This window comes from Corella eumyota, chromosome 3, assembly GCF_963082875.1.
Source record: "Corella eumyota chromosome 3, kaCorEumy4.1, whole genome shotgun sequence".
NCBI lineage: Eukaryota > Metazoa > Chordata > Ascidiacea > Phlebobranchia > Corellidae > Corella > Corella eumyota.
Window position 1 is genome coordinate 17,659,074 of NC_137492.1, and position 25,537 is coordinate 17,684,610.

General features: G+C 29.8%; 6 protein-coding genes and 1 pseudogene across 6 annotated transcripts; 2 read left to right on the forward strand and 5 right to left on the reverse strand.

Moving 5' to 3' along the window:
- Nucleotides 1-202: 202 nt before the first annotated feature.
- On the reverse strand, nt 203-6,556 carry LOC145745070 (uncharacterized). Its single transcript, XM_082563059.1, has 18 exons — nt 6,390-6,556; nt 6,234-6,300; nt 5,568-5,778; nt 4,961-5,075; nt 4,652-4,795; nt 4,429-4,525; nt 4,049-4,216; nt 3,850-3,911; nt 3,591-3,780; nt 3,356-3,513; nt 2,802-2,981; nt 2,502-2,672; nt 2,268-2,432; nt 2,025-2,193; nt 1,865-1,942; nt 1,541-1,791; nt 1,201-1,455; nt 203-941 (listed from the first exon to the last, which is right to left on the reverse strand). Exons 1-17 carry the CDS (start codon nt 6,507-6,509, stop codon nt 1,222-1,224), a joined length of 2,580 nt encoding a protein of 859 aa, XP_082419185.1. The 5' UTR covers nt 6,510-6,556; the 3' UTR covers nt 203-941; nt 1,201-1,221.
- Nucleotides 6,557-7,388: 832 nt separating this feature from the next.
- Nucleotides 7,389-10,690, reverse strand: LOC145744745 (calcyphosin-like protein). Its single transcript, XM_082562679.1, has 4 exons — nt 10,523-10,690; nt 8,947-9,124; nt 8,520-8,729; nt 7,389-8,032 (listed from the first exon to the last, which is right to left on the reverse strand). The coding sequence occupies exons 1-4, from the start codon at nt 10,657-10,659 to the stop codon at nt 7,931-7,933; spliced, it is 627 nt and encodes a 208-aa protein (XP_082418805.1). The 5' UTR covers nt 10,660-10,690; the 3' UTR covers nt 7,389-7,930.
- A 425-nt stretch (nt 10,691-11,115) lies between these two features.
- Nucleotides 11,116-16,250, forward strand: LOC145745439 (EF-hand calcium-binding domain-containing protein 7-like). Its single transcript, XM_082563518.1, has 15 exons — nt 11,116-11,250; nt 11,423-11,585; nt 11,678-11,743; nt 11,902-12,047; nt 12,152-12,238; nt 12,594-12,720; nt 12,779-12,981; nt 13,063-13,204; nt 13,277-13,377; nt 13,742-13,896; nt 14,156-14,289; nt 14,445-14,596; nt 14,673-14,885; nt 14,979-15,086; nt 15,714-16,250. Exons 2-15 carry the CDS (start codon nt 11,423-11,425, stop codon nt 15,849-15,851), a joined length of 1,935 nt encoding a protein of 644 aa, XP_082419644.1. The 5' UTR covers nt 11,116-11,250; the 3' UTR covers nt 15,852-16,250.
- A 391-nt stretch (nt 16,251-16,641) lies between these two features.
- LOC145744940 (cytochrome P450 2U1-like) lies at nt 16,642-18,774 on the reverse strand. The gene has a single exon (XM_082562915.1). It carries the CDS (start codon nt 18,644-18,646, stop codon nt 17,165-17,167), a length of 1,482 nt encoding a protein of 493 aa, XP_082419041.1. The 5' UTR covers nt 18,647-18,774; the 3' UTR covers nt 16,642-17,164.
- Nucleotides 18,775-19,633: 859 nt separating this feature from the next.
- Nucleotides 19,634-20,065, forward strand: LOC145745747 (chromosome transmission fidelity protein 8 homolog). The gene is made up of 2 exons (XM_082563903.1): nt 19,634-19,639; nt 19,726-20,065. Exon 2 carries the CDS (start codon nt 19,733-19,735, stop codon nt 20,063-20,065), a length of 333 nt encoding a protein of 110 aa, XP_082420029.1. The 5' UTR covers nt 19,634-19,639; nt 19,726-19,732.
- Nucleotides 20,066-20,430: 365 nt separating this feature from the next.
- Nucleotides 20,431-21,372, reverse strand: LOC145745801 (uncharacterized). The gene has a single exon (XM_082563963.1). The coding sequence runs from the start codon at nt 21,354-21,356 to the stop codon at nt 20,475-20,477; it is 882 nt and encodes a 293-aa protein (XP_082420089.1). The 5' UTR covers nt 21,357-21,372; the 3' UTR covers nt 20,431-20,474.
- A 76-nt stretch (nt 21,373-21,448) lies between these two features.
- LOC145745981 (uncharacterized) lies at nt 21,449-25,107 on the reverse strand (annotated as a pseudogene).
- Nucleotides 25,108-25,537: the final 430 nt, after the last annotated feature.

Consider the following 25,537-nt stretch of genomic DNA (forward strand, 5'->3'; position numbering starts at 1 on the left):
AGCTCAAAATTTAATTAAAAAAAGGACTAATACAACTTACCTGAAATAAGAAATAATTATATACATTTTCAAGTACATTTTGGGAGCTTTATATTCAAATGTTATACTAAAAAAGGTTTTTTAACGGTTATCTTCTGTAACAAATGAATTAGTAAAATTTGTGACAAGCTTGTATTTAACGCAGAAAACTAGAACAGAAAATCCTGGTACAGAACAAGACAAATAAAAAATAAGAAGCGAAAAAAAAAGAAATACAAAAAGTTGAATGATGACCGAAAGTTAAAAAAATTTTCCCGAGAAAAAATAAAAAAGAACTAAAATAAAAACTGTAACGCAAATCGATAATAATAATATACTCACCGCCATTTAAAATAAGCTTCACTTTATATTAATATTTCTTCAATTTATACTTTTATAAGCAACGAAAATAAAAACAAGTACACCAGCAAGCAGCTACGAAGTATATAAAAAAAGACAAATTCACAGATGGGCTTACCTGATTTGGGAAATAAATACCCTTTTCCTTGTTTGAAAGAATTTATAGTTTTTTTTGCGGCGCACATAAAATAAAAGTTGACACCATTTTAAGCAGAGCTTTAATAGACAAATTAAGAAAAAAGATGCTTATAACCATAGGAGCTGAAAGCAGGGCAATAATAATAATAATAATAAAAAACAAAAAAAAATTCAAGAACGATTTGAAACAAGATGAAAATAACGAAAAATAAAAGCAAATTATAAAAGTTATTATTTAGTGCCTGTTTAGGGCTTTTAAAGAAAAATTTAAATGACAACATTTGCCATTGTCTTGACCAAGCAACAAGATTAAAAACATTGTCAAAAAATCAAGAAAAGTATTCAGAGAAATTAAAATAGAAAATAAGTAGAGCAGCAATGGAATGGAATGTGCATAATTTCCAAGTGAACTTTTAAGGAAAACCCTAGAATTAAATGGAAAAAAGTTATTACTTGACCAATCTATATATATATGTGTGATCAGTGTCAAATTTTTAGGCCTACAAACTAAATAATACTGCTGTTTGTGGTGTGTGGGTCAATTATTGTGGGCACATTTTAGTTAAGAGTTGCAACCATATTACACCAAGTACAATTTTAACTGTGAAAGGCTTTCAACTATTGCATTTCTACATAATAAAACTCCAATAGGCTATTATATCCAAAATACAAAAAAAATGTTACCTGTATTGGAGATAACAGAACTTATGTTTCGTTACTTTTCCTCCTTTTTTGGATAACTGGTGAAGCAAGTTGTGCTCTGTTAAAATGAGCCAAAATATCACCAGCAAGTCCAAAACATGAATCAGCATAATGACCTCCAATTCCTTGAGAATGTTGACCCACATATGCCCCCGCTTCGGGGCTGGGTTCAGGAGAGGGCAACACATGACCAAACCCTGGCCTACGAAAGCCAGTTGTAGGGGTTTGCGGGGACCCCTGAAAACCAAATTTGATAAATTTAGATTTCCTTAAATTAAAATAAATTTAAATTTATCAAAAATATAAAATTTTTTTTTTTTACCACAGAATCTGTCGGTGAAAAAAGATTTAAAGCTCTTAAAAGTCTGCCAGTGGTTCCTGCATTAATTGAACAAGATGGGGTAATAGTTCCACTTGCAGATCGGGGACTATCTCCAAGTAACCCCTCGATTAGATTACTCCCCAAAAGTTGTAGCTGAGTGGGTGAATCAGCCCCAAGTTCATTTGAAGTGACCGAAGTTAGTTGGGTTCGATTTATCTTCGGGGTAATGTGACCATTCAGTTTAAAATTAGCTGAAATAAAAGTAAATATTATTTTTAGAAAGAAGAAAAGGGGTTGGGTAAAAATAAAAGTTTTTCCATTTACCTTCACTATCAGTTAAACTGCTAAAACTATTAATTAACTTATGGTTGCCATTCTTCATTATACAAATTGATACAGGTGCTATAAATGTAAAATAAAAGGTTATTGGTTTTTAAAATTAGAAAACTGTTCAAAAATAAAGAAAATTGACAAAAAAATGTACCTTTGGGCCCATTTCTTGTAAAATCGGGTTTCGGTATCCCATTAATAGCTGGAGTAACATTTGGTTGTTGTTGATATTGATTCTGTGAGATAATGTTAGTGAATGCAGATGTACCTCCCCTAGGTAAAGAATTACTTGAGTTCATCTCGAAACTAATAACTTGAGACTCCTAAAAATTATTTTTTACAAGGTAAAAAAACGACAAATTATTTTTTTACAAACTTTCCATTTTGTGTTACTTACACCTAGATTTTGATTGCCCACGTTTTTGGATTGATTCAACCCCCGGTAGCCCCCTAGTAATCCCTGTTTAACATCATGGGTTGAAATAGGTGGTGGGTACCTCTGTACCCCAGGTGGGCCATGAAAACTTGGGTTATTTCCCTGAATGTCACCAACAAGGACGTTCTGCAAAATTATGTAATAAAATATAAAAAAAAATATTTTGTTTTATTTTTTATTTCAAATAGACATTACCTGGCGCTGGTCAGCAATTGCCATTGAGTGTGATGTCATCAATTGGTTGGCTTGTGATGTCATAACGAGGTTGCTTTGAGTAGTTTGGTGGCGATCACTTGTGGAAAAGGAATAATCTGAGGAGTTACTTCCTTGGCTACCACTATATGCTGAGTCAGCACTTTCACTTCGCTGAAAAAATAAAAACAAGAAAAATTCAATAAAGTATATACCAAAAATAAACATTTTTATAAAATATATAAAGTGTTTTAAAGAACATACTGGTACATTTACAGATATTTAAAAAAAATCAACTCGTACCTGAGATTCATCTTTAAGAAACAGAAGTGAGTTATGGGGACCAACATTAGAGTTCAGATGGAAATTGGAAGGTTGCATGATTGTTCGAGTGTCACCCATTAAGTTATGACCACTTCTGTTATCGACTTTGTGTAGATGAAAGTTTGCCGAGTCATCGTGGCAACTATTTTTTAAATTTTCCTGAAGGTAAAAAAATAATTTTTATAATTTACTATTTAATCTGTTAATCAGAAAGGTTTCTAATAAAAGTTATACCACATGAGGCCCTTGGTTCGATCCCCACTGCTCTCACGCTGTAGCGCCCTTAAGAAAGGGCTCTATAAACAGTATGAACTCCTGTTGAGTCAACACTTAATCAGTAGCTTAACTATCGGGCAATTATAATCTGTAATAGCTCAAACTGCCAAAAGCAAGTCGAGAATAGGTTGGGGTAACTGATGTTACTCTATGTTTAAGTTGTTAGATCAACCTTTACACATCGATGATAAAAAACATAGAAAAAAATGATATATATCATTCTTATTATGTAAGAATATTAAATTTTTTTTTTCCACCTCTTGGCTTCTTCTTCTTCTTGTGGTAGGCTCAAAAACATCATCCTCGACTTTTGCTCCTGAATCTGAAGATGAGATACTTCCACTTCTGCTCCTCAGTGACATCCGGTGGCCTGTGAAATTCTCCACTGCCCGATATTGCAGGTCAAGGGGTCGACCTGAATTTTACAAATATTACTTTTATGAAGTAATAATATAAAAAAAAAATTTCTGTAAAAAATTTGCAATTTATTACCATTTTGTAATTGGTTTATTACTGGGTTGTTGTTAATTGGTAATTGATGTTGAAGCCACAACCCATTTGCCTCAGCTGAAAGCAGGTGATACGATTGGTTGTTGATGAGTGATGTCATAGGTCTATTTCCACCACTAGAAACTCCAGTTTCCGTTAAACGAGTGTGTAGTTGGTTTAATAAATTTTGAACCTATTAAAAAAAAAAAATAATGAAAACTTTACGAGTTTGAGAGTAAATTAGTTTAAATAATTTACTTACTTCAGGATCTTGAGAGTTTAATAAATTTTCACTTTGATTATGAGACATTGCTGCCATAATATCTGCAAAAAAGGTAATAAAAAATAAATGATCTTAAACCATGTGGCCATATTAGTATATACTTTGTATGTTAATTAACTATTATAGTACTATTACAAATGAATGATAAAAAACACTTGTGTTACGGTTTAACATTTACCGTTTTTAGAAAGCGGTAAAGAAGAGTGAAGATTATGGTGCATAGGAGTCGGAAGAAGTCCTCCGGAAGGATTAGCTCTTTTCATGTCACGGGAAGCACGAAGAGCGTTTAAAACAACCAATCCGCAAGGTCCAGGAACACAAAACGAAACTTTTATCAAAGAGGTTCCTAGAAAAAATTTGGGAGTAAATTGTTTTTTTTTTTTAGGAATTCGTGAGAATTTTTTTTATAAGTTTAGAAATATGTTGTTATCATACTTTTAAAAATGTGCCATGTTGTGTAATATATGCTAAAAAAATGTATGTATGCAAAATAATAAATTTTGCCGGTTATTGAATCTGTTGTAAAAAGTAAATCATATATTTTTTAATGGTTATTACCAATATGATAATTATTAAGGGCATTCCACGAATCTTCAGCTACCATTGGGTCATTATATTCAACTATCGCAAAATCATTCGTTTCACAATCTGCTAACTACAAAAAAAACAATTATTATAGTAAATTCATAATTAAAATATATATAGATAATATGGTTTAAGTGTAAATTAAACAATTAATATAGGTTCAACATCAAGCATGGATGTTGTACAGTTAGTATACCTGGCAAAATTTAGGAGGTGCATATCTTGAAAATAAATCAAACAAAAGTCTAGTGTCTTTAAACCTTAAAGGTAAATCCTCTACTAATAAACAGCATGAATACAATCCTGCATAAGTGGATGGTATGGAGTCCAACCAATGGACCTAAACACGAAGAATTAATTATAAAATAGCCTACTAACTCCGGATAAGCGAAAATTTAAATTTAAAATTATTATTATACCCAATGCCACATTACTAAAGTGTTTGTTATAATTTATGCATCTATATTGATTCCCTAGAATGGGGAAAATTAAATTAATGTCGTACTTGTAGGGTTTTGTTTTCAATTTTGTATCCATTAAGCTGGTTCTTTGCCTTGATTGAGGATTCCTTGCTTGTAAATTCTACACAGCCATATCCTTTGCTTAAACCATTTTTTTCACTAAAAATAAATGGCATAAGATTTGTTTAATTTATATATAAACAAGAATTTACATAGCCTTAAAAAAAAACAAAAAAAAAAAAAGAATAAAAAAACCTTAAAATTTATGTAGCAGTATATACTTAAAACTAAAACATCACATATAAACACCGGTAGCGTGGTGTAGTGGTAGGAAAACTTGCTACACCACACATGAGGTGGTGGGTTCAATCCCCACTGCTCTCATGCTGTAGCACCATTGAGTAGGTGCTATAAACGGTGTGAACTCCTGCTGAGCCAGCACTTAATCAGCAGTATAATTATCGGGCAATTAAAATCTATAATATCCCATACTGCCACAGGCAACTCAAGACTGGGATCGATAAACTGATATTACTCTATGTTTAAGTCGCGCATTCGACTTTCCCACATCGAGGATAAAGATATATACAAAATTGCTTAGCAAAAGCATCATAAGTGAAATTTTACCCCCTAAAAAAAAATTAAATTTACCTATGCACTAGAAAGCATCTTTCTGGTGTGCCGAATGGGGTGATTAAACTTAAAAATTGTTCGTCGGTGAAACTAATCGGTAATTGCGTGACACAAAGCATGAAATCGCAAGAAGCCAGTGAAGCTGTGAGCCTCTGACCCCTATAGACCCTCTTGTTTAAATCCTCAATACATCGTGCAGCTGAATTTCCATCAAGCAAAACAGCTTTGCCTGTAAAAATGTTTAAAAATTATTTGACAAAAAGATAAAAATCGAAAAATATTTAAAAATGAATAATTCCATTATTGACAATTTAAAAAAATATATATTGATATTAAATGTAGCTTTTTGGAGGTACATACCTAGAAAGTAGGGCAGCGTGCATGCACGCGATTTTTTTTGGTGAAAAAAATGCACGCCTGAAATTACCATTTTGCACATCTGGCTTTTTAAAAAATTTATGCACGCGTAATACTGGCGTCTTGTAATTGCATATTTAAGCCAAATTAAGTGAAAATCGAAAATTCTGGTACGCGTGCACGCTCAGTCACGCCATTTTTTATGCTTACACGTACAAGATCTCGTCGAAAACTGCCCTACTTTCCAGACTGGGGTACATAGACATAATCATATAGTAGAATGGGATTTTAAGGTAGTAATTAAAAATGATATATATATATACTTACAGGATTGACTGTTTTTGTCAATGTGAATTTGTTGGTAAAAATACGGCTTTAATAATTCAAGAATATCCTAAAAAAAACATTTTTTTTATAAATTAACAGAAAATATTTTTTCAAACCAAAATAACAAAAAAAAACAATAAAAAATAAATTTTATACCTGGTTTAACACGCCAAAAGGCATATTTTTTATGGATATCCTTCTGCATTTTTTACTAAATTCAAGTTTTGAGGATTCTATTAATTTTTTCTTTTCCTCGAAGGGTTTCATTTGTTTCATTAAGCTTTGCTTTGAAGTCACCAACTTAAATGATACAGGTTAAAAACGGATCTAAGGGTAATTAAAATGAAGTTAGCTCATTTTTACGATAAATTTATAAAATTTACGAAGAATTTTGAAAAAAATTTTCGCGAATTTAAAATTCAACCCTATTTAAAGATTTCTTACATTAACTAAGCCGGTTCTTTACTACCGAATCGTGAAAAATCTTTTTTGGTTGCTTTTATATTTAAATTTTTGATTACTTGTGTTACTTTCGACAAAAATTCGCAAAAAACGTGGCTAGAGGTCGTCCATTAATCGATATTTTGAACATGCCGCTCGAATTTCCTCTTACACATCCTAGTCTCGAAGCAGACATTTATTTACAAAAATGTGTCGTTGGCACAAACATTTGTTATTTCTATGAATTAGACGTTTATAAATAAGACAAATAATTTTATTTTACAATGCTATATTAACAAATAAAAAAATTTAATAAAATATCTTACATAAATGAGGTTATAATCAAAAGCAATTTGGTAATTTTTATGTTTATCCCAAAGTACACGTTGCATTAGTTAATGCATACGTTAATGCATAGATAATACCTCTCTTATTAATGATTAATCAAATTAACCTACATTAATTTAGTTTTAACTCTAATTATTCAAAAGGTTTTAAGTTGTGTAACGTTTTCGGCATCTTACTAAAACAAACTAGAATTTATTATTTTTATCAAAAAATAATGTAAATAATTAAATAGAGTATTTTTTTAGTTACACAATTTATTAATGTGTGAAAACATCATCAAAATATTTTATTTATTGCTAACACAATGTTTAAGAATATATGATACAGTAAAAATATATGAAATATTAAGAATACTGCCAAAATATTTTTTACATGGAGAATGATTCAAAAAATAAAACCATTTAAAACAAATACGCTCACAAAAATTTAAAACAACCATAAAATAAACTACAAAAGTTTATACTTCACTTTTTATATAATGTTTGCTAATAGAAAAAAACATTATATATCAAATGTTGATGGTAAAAAAACAAATAAGACTATTAGACACAATTTTATAAAAAACAATATTATAAAAGGTATTTAAGATAATTACAAAATATCAAATTATATAAAAAATGGATACATTATATGATGAAGTAGTATACAAACAAGAAATTGATTAAAAACTTAAAGATTATAAGTCAGCTTTATAGATTTTAATTGCATAGCAGCAGAAGTAATTTTAAAAAGATTCTGCACCAATAAAAAGTTTAAAATTGTTAAAAAAATATATTATTTTTGACTGGATTATAACTACACCATATTCTAAAACTAAAAATTTATTTAATACTATCTTAAAATTTAGTAAAATTCAGGTAAATGTACCATATTAAGCACCGTTTAAAACAAATTTTAGTTTTAATTTTTTAAAGTTTCCATGCTTTTCTCATCATTACATCGAAGTAAACATCTTGGTCGATTGAGGCGCTAACGCCCACGTAATAGTTGAAGAATTCATCATAAGTCACCTGTAAGCACATTAAAAAGAGAATATAACATGTCAGGATTTTTATAATGTTATTTTAAGCATGTGTTCTATATTATCAATAGTTATACTGCTGAATAAGTGCTGGCTCAGCAGGAGTTTATACCGTTTATAGCACCTTACTCATGCTGTAGCGCCCTTGAGTAAGGCGCTATAAACGGTATGAACTCCTGCTGAGCCAGCACTTAATCAGCAGCATAATTATCGGGAATTATAATCTATAATATCCCAAACTGACACAGGCAACTCGAGACTGGGTCGGAGTAACTTATGTTACTCTATGTTTAAGTCGCACATTCCACTTTCCCACATCGAGGATAAAGATATATACAAAAAAAAAAATTACCAATTTCATTAAATAATTATTGGCTTATGTCCAAACTTCCAAAGCATATATTATTTTTTTACAAACACATACCAACATAGTGTAAGTTCAAATTTATTAGAGTTCAAAATAAAAATTAATAAACCTGTCCATCTGCCTCCCCTGGAGTATCAAAGCTTTCCAGAAACTTCCGGAACACGTCATCTTCAGTCCATTCCCCGTTCTGATATTTTGGATGGTGTTTTGCGTTGTAGACACCTCTTAAATCTTCCACTGTAATTATACCGTCTCCTGTTTTATCCAGCTTGCGAAATGCCATCTGGATCAAGTTTTTGCGAGCTTTGCTAAGGGGAGGCTTAATACCAAAATTAAAATTATTGTTGGCAAAGTTAATACTTGAAATAATAAAAAAATAAACTACTTGCATCAATAATTTAATACAATTTTAATAATTAAATACATTTAAAAAATAAAGTAAGATAATGATAGTTTTAACTAATTTAATATTTATATTAATCTTAAAAGCATTGTTGCAGTCATTCTTCCATATAAAAAACAAGGTTTCTACTTACTCTCAGGTTGACTAAAAACTCGTCAAAATCAATCGTGCCCGAATGATCTTTATCAAAAGCATCAAACATATCCTGAACCTCGTCAGGTTCAATATCTACACCGTAATCTCTAAGGCCCTTCTTAAATTCTCTAAAATCTATCGTCTTACTCCCATCGTCATCCATTATCTTGAATGTTCTACGTGAGTGTTTGAAATGCAAGTGTTAGTGGGCAGACTATTACTACAAGCGTGCTACAACATTTACAGCCAATAGGTGCCAATCAAAAACAGTTTTAGATATTTTTTTGGTAAAATTATCCGGAAACATTTCTAGTAGTTGGTCATTTGGCAAAAAGAAATAATATAAATAAATTTTTTTTTAATTTAAATTTTTTATTTTTTTAAATTTTTTTTTTAAACTTTTTGTGAAAAAATATTAATGTTTTAACTATCACTTTGGCACCTATATATGTATATGTTTTAAGCAACAGCAACACCATATAAATTATTAATAACCATTTACGATAACTATATTATATTGATAATAATATAACCATAGTAAATCTTAGATTTAGTTTCACTATGTTTGGTACTAGCTCTTAAAAATACATAAAAATACAACATATAAATTATTCAACATAAATATTTACTTCATGTTTTATATATATATAAATCCCAATCCAATGCCAAAAGTTATATTAAACATGTAATATAATAGTATTTATTTTAAGTTTACAACATAAAATTTAAATATTTATTAAAACAAATAAACATTACAACACCAAAAGCATTTTAGTCATATTTCAAACAAACTTAAAACAACAGGATCTTAAACATTGCTCAAAATCAAGTTTCAATTACTTAAATTTAAATTGTTGGCAACAAAGGCTAAAGTAAAAAAACAATAAAGAATGTAAAACATATAAATGAAAAACTAAAATTTAGCTAATTATATTCACACCATTTAACAAAGTTTTTTATAAGTAATATATATATATTTAAAATTTTTTTTGTTTCTTACAATAGATTACAATTTTATTTTAAATTGAAATTTAATCTTATTGGATTAGCAATTGTTATAAACACAACAAATGGCATAAGCATTTAAGTGTATATTGTATTAAAGCTTTAAAAGTGTGTGTAAAAAACTTAGTTATAATTTGATGAAAAAAAACATTCAGCTTACAATGAAAAATGCATACTAATAAAATAATTGCCAGCATTTAAATTGAAATTATTGAAATTTGATTTTAAAACAAAGTCTAATGAACAACGAGTGGAGAACAAAGAAAATAGATTTCAAACAAAAAGGCGAACCAAAAAGACTAAAATGTTTAACATTTGGTTTAAAAAACAACCAAAACAATGCTTATTTTGTTCCAATGTTCAATAAACAATTCAATTATTAAATTCCATTATTACAATTCTAGAGTTATAATAAAAATTAATAAAAGATTGTTTATCAAAACAAAGATATTATAAAATTGTTTAAGTTATTTATAATAACTAATTAATCGCCTAAATTTAAAAATTTATATAATAAAAAGTAATATTTTTTTATTTTAGTTTATTTTGTAACAATTAAAAAGCCATACCTTCCTAAACCTTTAATTCCACTGGAACCTCTTGACAAACATTGTAATCTCAACTTTTCTATTGGATTTGTTGTTGAACTTAGTTGCTTTTTGGCCTTCAAGACCATTTCACGATCGTGTCTTGCCGTTCCAGACATTTTTACAATTTTAGTTCAAAATTAAAGGTCAAAAACTAAAAAAAACATATATGCTTATATTTATAATAAAAATAAATACAAACTAAATTAAATTTAACTATGTTTAAAATTCTAAATTTTGTAATAAGCACATGATTATATAGTTAGTTTGAGTTATATTACGTAATCTAAACTAATAATATTTAAAAACAACTTTTAAAAAAAATTCCAAACCGCGTTACTTGCGTCGCCTGAGTAACCAAGCATTAACCAGGAACGACATTTTAATCAAAATGTCAATTTCCAACGGATGGAAAAACTCACAACGATTCGAAAAAAATAACAAAATAAATTAAATTTCTATAAATATTCTTTTTAAAATAAAGAAATATTTTTAAAATATTTCAAAAAATTAATGAATTTAAATTAAAAATGGTGGGCTAAATAAAAAAAGTTGTTGAAGTTTAACTATGATCATCGAAGCGTAAGCATCGTAACAACGGATAATTGTTTCGTAAATATGTAAACAAAAGAAAAAACGTGCTTTCTTTTGTTTATACCATTTTTAAAAGATCATTAACGTATTTATATAGAAACTAATTAGTTTTAAAGGTATTTAAAAATTTATTAACTATTTTATAGCCCTGTAAAGATAATATATATTACAAAAAATGGCCTAACACACGCATATAAAAATTAAAATAGGATTTTCATAGTATCTAAATATTGAATATGTGCATTTTTAAAAGCAATTATCGTTTTTTAAATTGTTGATTTTTTATAGATGTCTGGCAGTAGGAGAAGTAGTTTTGGTTCTGACCGAACATATACCTCAACAAATGGCCGTCGAAGTAAAACGGCAGATTTTAAGGAATACAAAGCTGCCTATATCAGCGTCCTCAAAAATACTAACGAAAATATTACCACAAGACAACAACTAACACAAGGTAATGGAAAGTCTATATTATACAAGGCATATTATTGTGCATTAATTTTTAAATTATACATTGACTATGGTTTATTTTTAATTTATTTTCAGTTCTTCAATATGCAGGGAAGAATCCAACTGTTTCTCAAATTGCTAAAATTTGGAGTTCTGCAGAAGGTTGGCAAAATTTAAAATTATTTTTAATTCTTTAAAAATGCTCTTTCAAGAGTATTAAATTTGTAAATATATCTACTTGTGTTTTTTAATATAGTTTTTACTAGTAACTTAATTTGTTTTATATAAATTTTACTGCAACCATGTTGTTCCTTTTTTAGGATCAATTTCATATGAAATGATTTGTGACATTTTGCAAGATATTAAATCAACGACAAGGTCCCAATTGATCTCAGCATTTCGTAAAATTGACATTAACGGTGATGGATATATTTCAGAAGCCGAACTGTATAAAGTTTTAACTTCAGTATGTTAAAATTACAAAAAATATGTGGCAAAAATATAATTTTGTGTCTTAAACTTTATTCAAAAGCAATTTTTTTAATGAAAATATTTGTTTTCATACTTTAGAAAGGGGAAAAAATGACAAAATCTGAAGTAAAAAAAATCCTGGATGCAGCAGATTCCAATAAGGATGGTCGCCTTGACTACAACGAGGTAAAAAAGCTTTAACAAAACTTTAAAACATTTTTTTTGTATATATCTTTATCCTTGATGTGGAAAAGTAAAATGCACGACTTAAACATAGAGTAACATCAGTTACTCTGACCCAGTCTCGAGTTGCCTGTGGCAGTTTGGGATACTATAGATTATAATTGCCCGATAATTATACTGCTGATTAAGTGCTGGCTCAGCAGGAGTTCATACCGTTTATAGCGCCTTATTCAAGGGCGCTACAGCATGACAGCAGTGGGGATTGAACCCATGACCTCATGTGTGGTGTAGCAAGTGTTCTTACCACTACACCACGCTGCCGGTAAACATTATCAACTAACAGTCCAAAATTTTTTAGTTTTGTAGCATGATGTTATCTACAGTTAACCAATGCAAGCAGATGAATACGCAACGCCTTACAGCCCTTACCCAAGAAGAAAATACCCAAAATTTAAACAGAACAGGGCCTGTCCCATCAGTAAGAAGTATGTAGTTCTTGTAACCTTTAGTTTAAACACCAAATAAACCTAAATTGATTCAAAGGATCAAGGCCATCTTCAATACAAGGGAGTACAGTGGAAGAAGAATCTCCGGGATTTGTGTCGCAAATCTCAGTTCGAAGTTCAACTTCAACATCAAGTAAAAAAGATAAATCTTTAATTCAAAAACTTGACGATGCGATTAGAGTAAAGGGGTATGCTTTAAATGAACTAAAACCAAAAAGTCAACAGCCAAGATCTTTAAAGGTAATGGCAATTAATAAAAAACCATAAAGAAGAGCTTGTAAGTTTTATTATTATTTTTTTTTTGATTGTTTTGTGAATCAGGGTTGGACACACACTCACAGCAAAGGTTGTTTCTACGTAAGCGACAAAAACATTATCACCAGCCACATATACTCACTTGAGCTTCCAACTGCATCAAACATTTGGCTCACGATGAAGCCATATAGGTTGGCTGAACAAGAAGGTAAATAATGTTTTAATAACTTAATTTTTTAATGGCTTATGAACTTTAATGAATTTTTATGTTTTGTTCAAGAAAATCGTTCTTCAAATGTCGATGTCGGAATTTTTATTATGAGAGAAAATGACAAACAGGAAAACGAATTAGTTTCGTTTATCGAAAGCAAAGATAACAAGGTAAACAAATGTAAGAATGAACATCAAAAATAAGATAATTTTTTTTGTTTATATCTTTATCCTCGATGTGGGAAAGTCGAATGCGCAACTTAAATATAGAGTAACATCAGTAACCCCAATCCAGTCTCGAGTTGCCTGTAGCAGTTTAGGATATTATAGATTATAATTGCCTGATAATTATGCTGCTGATTAAGTGCTGGCTCAGCAGGAGTTCATACCGTTTATAGAATCTTACTCAAGGGCGCTTCAGCATGAGCTCAGTGGGATTGAACCCACGACCTCATGTGTGGTGTAGCAAGTGTTCTTACCACTACACCACGCTGATGGTATAATACTTACATTGTATTGTCACTGTTCATTTTAGCATTGGTTTTGGAGAGGTGATTTGAGAAGTGGTTCATATACTTTAATTCCATTCACCACTGGGTGTCGATTAAAACCGAGAGGGTTTGATCAAGATGATCAAATTCAACTGGTAAAAAATTTAAGCGGTGAAGTGGCACTAAGTAAAGCATGCAAGTAAGTATTTAAACAATAAAGTACAACGTGTTAAAATCTCAAGAGGCCAAAGCAAGCATTAAAAAACTTATATCATTTTTTTTCTGTAACCTTAAGGTGGGTTTTTGGTATATTACATGGGAAAGGTTGTGGCAAATAAAGTGGCATTGGCGTGGCTCGAACCCGAAACCTTTTAATTCAGATTTCCTGCCATGACCGCTATACTAAACTACCAAACTACAACTTATATACCTTCTTTTTTTTTCTATTTTAATAACAGGGATGTACTGCACCAAGTGTTTGATCTTAATGACTTGGACGGTAACGGAAGATTGAGTCGCAATGAATTTAATTTTTATCAAATGATGACAAGTGGAGAAGAGGTTGACGATGATGCTTGGCAAGTGGTTCTAGGTTCGAAAAAAAAAGCTGTTATCTTAAGAATGTGTTGGTGACATAAAATAATCTAAAACTATCTCACATTTTTGTTATTATATGGTAGAAATTATGCTCTGCTTTAAAAGTTGTATATATATTTTTTGCAAAAATAAAAAAAAATTGTTTGTTAGATAATTTTGAAACAGAGGATGAAGAGATGACGAAGGAAGGATTTCTCAAGCTTCATCTTCTACAGGCTCAGGAGGATGATGTTGATCCCCAGGAAGAGTTAATGGAGTCGTTAAAAAGCATTGGATTTAACGGAACTTTGGATTTGGATCAAGTAGAAAAATAATTTTTTTTTTTCAAATTAGCTGCAAAATTTTTAAAGCGCTAAAAATATTTTTTTAAACTTTCAGGCCTGTCCTTTTATGCTAGATGCTTATTCAAAGGACTGTAAAGCCAGTTTAATAGCAACCTCTTTATCAGTCCCAGAGGAAGAGCAAATGAAAAATGCAATCATCAGTGGAGTTACTTCAAAAGATGATACGCTTGTATTAAATTGCGTAGATGGACTGACTTGGTACATCTTACGAACAGACTTTCAGGTTTCAACCGTTTTAGAAAACAAGGTAACTTGGGTCATTTATTTTTTTCTTAAAAATTAAAAATTTATACCTCTGGTTAAGTGTTTTATTTTTTAAATATTTATTTATTGTTTGCAGACTTTAAAAATGATTGAAGTACAAGCTAGTTGTTCCCAAACCAAGAATTGTTTAACACAACGAAGCAAAGATAACTTCACTGTTAAAATCCTACCAAGATCAAAAACCGTAAGCTTATTTTTGTTTCAAAATTTTCATTTACGTAAACTTTAATAAAAAATTGCACAAAAATTTAAATCCCCGCTGCTCTCATGCTGTAGCACCGTTGGGTAAGATGCTATAAATAGTATGAACTTCTGCTGAGCCAGCACTTAATTAGCAGCATAATTACCGGGCAATTATAGTCTCCATAATTTCCCAAAACTGCCAAAGGCAACTTGAGACTGGGTCAGGGTAACTGATGTTACTCTATGTTATGGTCGTAAATACGACCTTTCCACATTAAGGATAAAAAAGTTGTAATGCTCTTTAAAAAGTAACCTACTTACCGGCAGCATGGTGTATTGGTAAAAACACTTGCTACACCCCACATGAGGTCGTGGGTTCAATCCCCACTGATCTCATGCTGTAGCGCCCTCGAGTAAGGCGCTATAAACGGTATGAACTTCTGTTGAGCCAGCACGCAATCAGCACATTAATTAATCGGGCAAATATAATCTATAATATCTCAAACTGCCACAGGCAACTCGAGACTGGATCGGAGTAACTGATGTTACTTTATGTTTAAGTCGCACATTCGTCTTTCCCACATCGACGATAAAGATATATACAAAAAAAAAACTTATGTAAAAACAGATAGTAGATCATGCTGTGCCTGCTTTCAATAGTGAAGAATGGATTTACCATTGCCAACTATCACACAAACCTTCTAAACCAACATCAAGAAGACCGAGTGCTAGCTCACGCAAAACTTCACTATCATTACTTAACTAAAAAACACAACATTTTTCCCATTTTAAAATCAAAATAGAATTTTTTTAGGAAGTAGCCTGACATTTTGTAGAACATTAGAGCAATTAGAACAAGTATATCAAATTTTAATACACATTTTGAAGATTATACACAACACAAAGATTATAGTAAATAAAATTTTATCTTAGCTTATCACTGTAATAATAGAATGATGTAGATATTTTTTATATAATTTTAGGCACCACTGTAATTGAAAATAATTCTTTATTTAACATTATTAATTTTTTGATATTAATTTAACACTTTTTACAGTAATATTAAAGTTATGCAAATCCATCACTGTACCATATTTTCTGCTCTTAATCCATTCCATAATTATAATGTAAAGCAAAATTTATGCACAAATTTTACGTTTAATAGTTCCAATACATTTTCATTTTATTTTTTAAATTCTTTGCAGTTTATTTTACAAATATTTTCGTAAACGTGATGTATAATATAAATATATAAATATTATCTTGTATTTTGTACTTAAGTACGCACTGTTTTAATATTAATAACAAATAAAAAATTACTACTAGTATATAAAAACTATTTTGAATAATATATTTTGAAAATCAAATAACATAAAGCGTAGAAATAAAAATTTTAAGTAAACTGATTTTTTGCATAACTTCTTCATAAATAGGTTTTATATAAATATATATATGATGAATATACCTAATTAAACTATTTTAATACAGTGACCTTTTATAGATTTTGAAAAACACAATAGAAAATATTTGTTACACATAATGAATTGTGAGCAATAAAAGTTAATACAATAGCAAAATAAAAATTCTGAAACAGAATACTACACACGTATGCTGGTGTGATATCTCTGTTATAAAACAATAACTATAAAAATGTTTTATATGAGACATAATATACTGTGCAATATAGGGGGGATGTATAAGAGATAATATACAATGCAATATATCATTATGCAATATACAATACCAGCAGCGTGGTGTAGTGGTAAGAACAATTGCTACACCACACATGAGGTCGTGGGTTCAATCCCCACTTTTCTTACGCTGTAGCGCCCTTGAGTAAGGCACTATAATCGGTATGAACTTCTGCTGAGCCAGCACTTAATCAGCAGTATAATTATCAGGCAATTATAATCTATATAATATCCCAAACTGCTACAGGCAACTCGAGACTGGGCCGGAGTAACTGATGTTACTATATGTTTAAGTCACGCATTTGACTTTTCCACATCAAGGATAAAGATATATACAAAAAAAATATATATTATATGGTGAAATGTAAATCATTCTTTTGACAAATGTTTACAACGGTTCAAATTTAATGTCTACTTCAGGTGGTAAGACCTCCATCACGAAACTAACTTCACTTAGGTCTGTGTTGTCGGGTAAAGAAAAGCGAAAATTTTGAAGTAGACCCACCAGAAAAATATACAACTCCATTCTTGCTAAACCTGATCCAATACAATCACGTGGTCCAACCGAGAAAGTGATTATCTTGTTGCTTTTTATAAAGCATCCATTTTCGTCTATATGCCTCTCTGGTTTAAAACTATCAGGGTCTTTCCACAAGTCATAGTCATGATTCACCCCCCATAAGTTTGTAAGAACTAAAGTTCCTTTAGGGACAGTGTAACCCATAATATTTACCGTGTTTTTAGCTTGTCGTGGCACTCCATAAGGCACTGGGGGTCTTATTCGTAATATTTCCTGCACTACAGCTTGCATATATGGCATATCATCAATTTTAGTCATTAATTCAACAAGGTTAGATCCAATTACCGATTCAATTTCGCTCCGGGCACGATTTTGTACATCTTTGTGTTTTGCTAAAAACAATACAGCAAACTCAATAGCATTGGATGTAGTTTCGAATCCAGCTATAAACAAATCACGAGATGTCCCGATGAGTTGTTTTTCTGTAAATGAAGTAATTTCGCCACTATCTTTAACTTGTTTAATTTTTTTCAAAAAGGCATCAGTGTAATCCCGTGATACATCTTCAGTTATTGTTTCTTTATGAGTTTTAATTAAATTATCAACACATTCATTAAAGTCCTTTTCTATTTTATTAATCATTCTGTCACATCTTTTCACAAAGGAAAGATGTTTTACTACGGGTATGGCTCGAAATATATAACCTACTTGATTTTTAAAAGAAGAAAATTGCTTAAAATCAGGTTGCATTTTATGTAAAAATTCAGGGTCAGTTTTCCGGTCAAATCTTTGGTTAAATACCAGCTGACTAATAACATTGGAAATAGAATTTTGGATTGCCTTTCTTAGATTAAGTTGAGAGAAAAACCCAGTTTCGTATTCTGTAAGTATATCTTGGCATAGATATCCAGCCTCATTATAGATTTTACTTTCAATACTTCTTTTTCCCATTCCAAACTCTCGTAGTGTGCTAATCGCAAATTTTCGCTGTTCCATCCATTCCTTTTTGTTATTCATAAACAGAAATCCATCTTCGTTATAAGTTACAAACTTAGGCAAAAATCGCTCAGAAAAGGACGTTCCGTTTGTCACGAAAGCTTCGTGAACACTTTCATATGAGTTAAGTATAACAACTCGGAAAGGGCCTACTCTAATATAAAATATCGGCCACTTGTTTTTCTTGCCCCATGATGTCACTTTTCGTTCCCGAAAGTTAGTTAAATAGGGTAAGCAACCAATCAAAGGAAACCCATCATAACCTGGAGGATAATTTACAAAAGGTTTTCTCTTCCACCAGAAATAGATAAGAATAGGAAGAAAAAGAACGATAGCAGTAAATGTATCAATCATCACAAAAATTGATAAAATATCATTAAATTCTTATAATTATATCTTTTTTAAAATGTAACGTTTTTTTTTATATATATATATCTTTATCCTTGATGTGGGAAAGTCGAATGCGCAACTTAAACATAGAGTAACATCAGTTACTCCGACCCAGTCCCGAGTTGCCTGTGCCAGTTTGGGATATAATAGATTATATTTGCCCGACAATTATGCTGTTGATTAAGTGCTGACTCAGCAAGAGTTTATACCATTTATAGCGCCTTACTTAAGGGCGCTACAGCATGAGAGCAGTGGGGATTGAACCCACGACTTCATGTGTGGTGTACACCACTCTGCCGGTGAACTTTAAAAATAAGTACTATTTAAAGTTGCTGATATGTTTGATTTTTTATAGTTAAATAAAGTTGATAAAACAGTATAACTATGTGGCTGTCCAGTTAACTAACAAAGTGCACTAAGAGAACACATGAAATGATATTTAGTCCAATACTTTACAGCTTTACGAGCTAAATAAATTAAATAGCATACCATCCTTTTTTAAGTTTTTGCACGCTCTATTAACCAGCAGATTGTTTTGTTGGAACTTGCAAACCTTACGCCCATGTAGCATTTCTTAGCAACATATGCCATAACATACTTAAAATCTTTATGTAAACATTATTACTTTTGGCATGTTTTAAATCATTAAATTGATTTTGTCATTTTTTCCCGTCGCATTGTTGTAATATTAATTGTATATCGTATTTATTATTTACTTTTATCAATGTGCGAAAAACCAAAAAAAAAAAAATTACTTTTATGCACCTTTTATTATATAAACGTCATTTTTTCCGATGTTTAAACTATTTGGTATTCTATGTCTTATCTTCTTTTTTTTACAATAATTCGTTCAGAAGATTTTAGTTTCTGCTGTTTTTATATGTAAACAAAAAGCTTTTATCCTCAATATTTTATGGCGGGAAAAATAAACACGTGCAAAACAATAACAAAGCTTATGTAAGTAAATGTACAAGAACGAAAACCGTTTTCTTATTAATTAAAGTCCAAATACTAATTGTTAAACAATATTTTTGTTATAATAGAATCACGATGGTTCAAATAATGATCCATAGAGGTGAAACGCTTGAAGATTGGACGATAGTCGAGTTACAGGGGGAACTACAATCAAGACACGATAACGGATTTTGTTCAAACACGATTGGGGATTTACATTTTGATAAAAAAGGAAGACCCTATTTAATAATTGGACATCACATACTGTTTGGAAAAGTTAACAAGCTGGAAAAACCTTTTGCTGTGATGGGTAAAAAGAAGACAGACACTAATGAAAAAGAATACGAAATCAAAGCGTTAATTAAAAATAAAATTTCTTTCAAAACTAGACCAAAACCAATTATTTTACATGTACCAACAAAAGTGTAAACTTAAAAACTTGGTTTTTATATATATATCTATATTGTTTATTGCCTTATATTGTTTTAGTAATATTTTTAAATATATTAATTTATATTTTTTGCAAACAACTGTTATTTAATCAAAAACCAAGGTTTTTAGCCATATTATTAAATACATTAGTGTATATTTTTTTTATTTTGTTAAAATACATTTCCAAAATCATGTGCAGTTTTTTATTCTAAAAAAACAATTTTACAAAATAAAAACTGAATAATAAAAAATTAAATCAATTTAAAATAAATTATTCTTTACAAAATATACAACGAAATACAAAATTTTATTTCAATATCTACATACCAAAATCAGTATTAAAGTTTGTGAAAAAAAAGGTTCTTGTTTTGGAATGTTTGAAATTCAAAGTATATTTTTTGTTGTGCTATTTTGAGACTACTGGAATTTTAACATTGAGTTTAGGGGACCTCCAAACTAAAAGTGGTAATTTGTGTATGTTTCTTTGGTGATTCGATAGACTTTTTTTTCTGGAGTACTGTTTTAGACAGATATCACATTGGAATGATTTTTTCCTGGGGTTAACACATAAATGTTTTTCAGACTTACCTCGGGCAGTATGAATTTTTATCTGTTTTGTTTTTTTCACGTTTTTTGCATTGGGTTTTGTTTTACAACATGATGACGCTACACAATTCTTTTTATTATTAGGAGGTAGGGAATAATTAAAATTTGTTTTAAATGCATTAGTTGTAGTGTGTGAAAACTTGTTTAATTTAAGGTTTTTATTTTCATTGTTTGAAATGTTTTCAGTTTTAATAGGCATTAGATTCTGACTAAAGGTTGGACTTGAGTTGTTGCTGGTTAATGCACAACTTTTATATCCAGCAATTACTGGAAAATCATTAACACTTGATACAGATTGAGCATCATTCTGTAAATTATTATCCTGTGTTGCATGCATATCTAAAGGTTCAGACTGTGAATGTTGAGGAACAAAAATGCAGTCCAATACATTTTGAAGTTCTGCAGCTGAGTATTCCTGAATACCAGAAAACTTTTCAACAATAGATGAAAGTTCTGTCAATCCTTGTTCTTCATTAATAGTATTGGTTTGACTACCGCAATTTTCAACAAGTTTTTCACTACCTTGTTGTTTCTCTGCGGGATGGTTAGCACAACAAGATTTTTGCCTGCTATCTAGATCCAATCGAAGCATTTGTAATTCCTCTTTCAACTCTTTTCTGATTCCTTTCAACTCCTTTAAGATTAATAATCCAATAACATCAAGACTTAAACTTTTAGCCATATTGTTACTTTAAAGTTTTATTCTAAATAAAAATGTTTATTATTACAAATTGAAAACTTTACACAGAATATATTAGGCTATCAAATTTAAAGTATCAGATCAACCAGTTGAAAACAAACATTGTACTAAATTAGATTTAAATACAAACTTTAAGAGATTAAACTTTATTTACAAACATAAAAAGGAACGAAGGGTTTAATCAAATACAGTTTTAGTTAAGACTTATCCCAGCAGATGCCATAAAACCAGTATTATTTTAGATCAATAATCCAATAATGTCAAGACTTAAATTTTTAACCATACTGTTACTATTACTCTTTGATTGAGTTTTAATCGAAACAAAAAAGTATCATAAATTTAATATTACAAATTTAAAACTACATTTATATACAGAATAATTAAGATGTCACTTTTAACTAAATACATAAGTTGAATTTAAAGTAATGACACATAATTTGATACCGAGCTATAATCGTCTTAATCGCAAGCCAAAAATAGAAATTCTAAAAATGGGACTTACAAAAATTTTAATCAAAAAAATCCTACAACGGAGTTTCTGAAATTTTAACTTTAAGTTTTGAAGACTTTTGAGTTGTAACTGGTAATTTGTGTACATTTCTCATGTGATCGTGTAAATGGCCTTTCTGGGTAAATTTTTTTAAGCAAGTATCGCACTGAAAGGGTTTTTCCTTTGTATGTGTTCGCAAATGTCTTTCAAAATCAGTTTTACGTAAGAAATTTCGAGCACAATAAGCACAGCATCTTTTCTGTCTAACTCCCTTTCTTTTTTGTACAAAGGCTTTTACTTTACGATGTGGTAATGTTACACTATAACTTGTATTGCTAAGAGGTTTGCAGTTATCAGATGGTGTTTTAAAGAAGTTTGATAATGATTCTGAAGATTTGTTTTCAGAGTTGTTAGTTTTTTTATTAAAGGTGTTATTAGTTGCTTTAACTATTTCATGTTCAAGCATGGAATTATCAGAAATTTTTAAATCGCAAAGTTCGTTATTAGAACCTATGTATGTAAGTTCATTAATACTTGGCAGATTGGGTATACTACCTTTTAAATCTTTACCATGATCATCATTTTTTTTTAAGTGTTCAGCCTGTGAGGGTTTTGAAACAAAAACAAAACTCATTTCACCACTTTTCTTTTTTACTTCAATCAGTTTAGGAAATTCATCAGACGAAGTTTCCATTACTTTAGGTACATCTAATTTTGTTGCAACCACTTTGTTGTTAACAGTCACAGTTTTCATGTTTTCATCATTACTTCTAATTTTTGTATTTTTTTTCTGTTTTTGGTGTTGATCCAAAATACTACAAATTGAATCCAATGTTGCACTGGCTTGACTTTGCTCTGTATTTAAATTTATTTTACCAGTAATTTGCTGTCGAAGCAGTTGTAACTCTTCCTTTAGTTCCCTTCTCATGATTTTAACTTCCTCCAAAATTAATAATCCAATTACCCCCGGTTGAAAATTTTCAGCCATCTTTTTTTAACAACAATGTTTTTTAATTTTAAAACTTGAAAAATAAACAAACCTTTTAACATTTTAGTAAACTATTTTACAATATGCAATATAACTATAACATTTTATGCAATATAACAACTTATGCAATATAACCTCTCATGCAATATAACAACTTATGCAATATAACAACTTATGCAATATAACAACTTATGCAATATAACAACTTATGCAATATAACAACTTATGCAATTTAATAACTTATGCAATATAACCTCTCATGCAGTATAACAACTTATGCAATTTAATAACTTATGCAATATAACCTCTCATGCAGTATAACAACTTATGCAATTTAATAACTTATGCAATATAACCTCTCATGCAATATAACAACTTATGCAATTTAATAACTTATGCAATATAACCTCTCATGCAGTATAATAACTTATGCAATTTAATAACTTATGCAATATAACCTCTCATGCAGTATAACAAATTATGCAATTTAATAACTTATGCAATATAATCTCTCATGCAGTATAACAACTTATGCAATTTAATAACTTATGCAATATAACCTCTCATGCAATATAACAACTTATGCAATTTAATAACTTATGCAATATAACCTCTCATGCAATATAACCACTTATGCAATATAACTTAACTTAAAATGTTTAGAATTTTTAACATAACTTAAAATCAATCTAAACTTGCATGTATAACATATAAAACAACGCTAGCACAAATTTTAACACAATTTTTATATAGCTTTATGTTGTAAGTTTACTGTTAAAAACAATCCATTTAGGCCATAAAAATTACTATAAAATATTAATTTTATACAAAAGATTCTGTAAAAACTTTATTGCACACTCTACACTTTAATGCACATTTACTAGTATAAATAAATCCTTAATTCTAATATTACTTTTATAAGGCCCATTTTTACTGTGTTTTTTTAAATGTTTTTTAAGTTCTTTAGCTCCTTTAAAATCTTTGCCACACAAATTACATTCAAATGTTTTTTATTTTTGGTGCACAGTAAGATGTGTCCTAAGATTACCAGATTCGGTGAATCTTTTGTTACACACGTCACATACGAATGGTCGCTCACCTGTGTGTATTCTTGAATGTGCTTTAAGATTACTTACTTGAGAAAAAGTTTTACAACACACATTGCATTCAAATGGTTTCTCGCCGGTATGTTTTCTCATGTGTGTTTTAAGGCTACCAGACTCTGTAAAACCTTTGCTGCACACGTTACATTTATATGGTCTCTCTCCTGTATGTAATCTGAAATGTGATTTAAGGTTGCCAGAATGTGCAAAAGCCCTATGACATACCTCACATTTAAACGGCTTTTCTCCGGTATGTTTTCGACAATGTCTTTTCAAATCACAAGCATGCAGAAAATCCTTGTTGCACTGTTCACACCTAAATGACCGCTTTTTAATGTGGATTTTAGAATGAATTTTTAAATCTTTAAACATAGCAAAAGCCCGATGACACACACTACATTTAAATTGATTTTCTTCTGCGTGTATTTCTGAATGTGTTGTAAGATCACAAGCTTGAGATAAAACTTGGTCACATTGTTTATAATTTAATAACATCTCCTCATTATGAATTTCCATATGACAAATTAAATTTGTTTTATCAGCAAAAGTTTTTGTACAAATGGAACAGAAAAATGTTTCAGAACTACTTGCATTTTTTCTTTTAGAACTTTTATTAATGCTATCAGATAATGAAACTGATTTCAGATTCTTGTCTGTTATAGCAAAACTATCACAATCAGTGCTCTTATTAAAACTTGTTCGACAAACTAAAGTGGTAGCAAGTTCTGTTGACACATCTTTCTTACTATGTTCAATTTGATTACCCAAAATTTCAGAATTTCTTGTATCCTTTACTGTAAACATAGTTCCAGGTTCTTGATTATCGTTTGTAACCTTATTTTCTTCTTGAAATAAACTTTCATATTGAGAAATTAAAAAAGTTTCATCATTAGGTGTGTGACACTGTACTGTTCCTTCTAATTTAGTTGTTGTTGAATCTTTTTGAGAATTCGCATCAGATGATACTTCAGTTTGATTTAAATCTTTTTTGTCAAAACATTTGTTCACTTGTACTGAATTTTCATTTGATTTTATATGTTGAGTAAATAAACCAAGCAAAGCTTGAAGTTGCTTGTTTAAATCACCTCTCAATCCTTTAATTTCCTCCAAAATTAAACTTTCATACTTCTCATTAGTGATATGACAATCCATTTTTAAATACAGTATTTAACAATAATTAGAAATAGTCTAAAAATACAAATAAATTATAAAAAAAGTCTTTAAATTAAAAATGTTGATATTAAAAAAATTAAGAAACGAAATAAGTCTAACAATTTTACAAAACATGGAACTTAAATATTCATAAACTTTGTTGTTAAACAACTTAATTTGATTTTAAAAGTGCAACAGAATTTGATTAAACTTAGGAGCCTTTTGTGTTCCAATTATAAAGCTGGAGATGAAGTTTATGAATAAAAAGCAACATTGTAGTAATGTAAAACCAAACACAACCTTCAATTTGGTGTAAACTTATTAACATAGGTGGTTATTCACAGTTATTCCAAAAAGAAACTTTGTTAAATGGTTATTCGTTATACAATACATTAACATTGCTAACGTTTTCGTTAAATTAAACGAAATG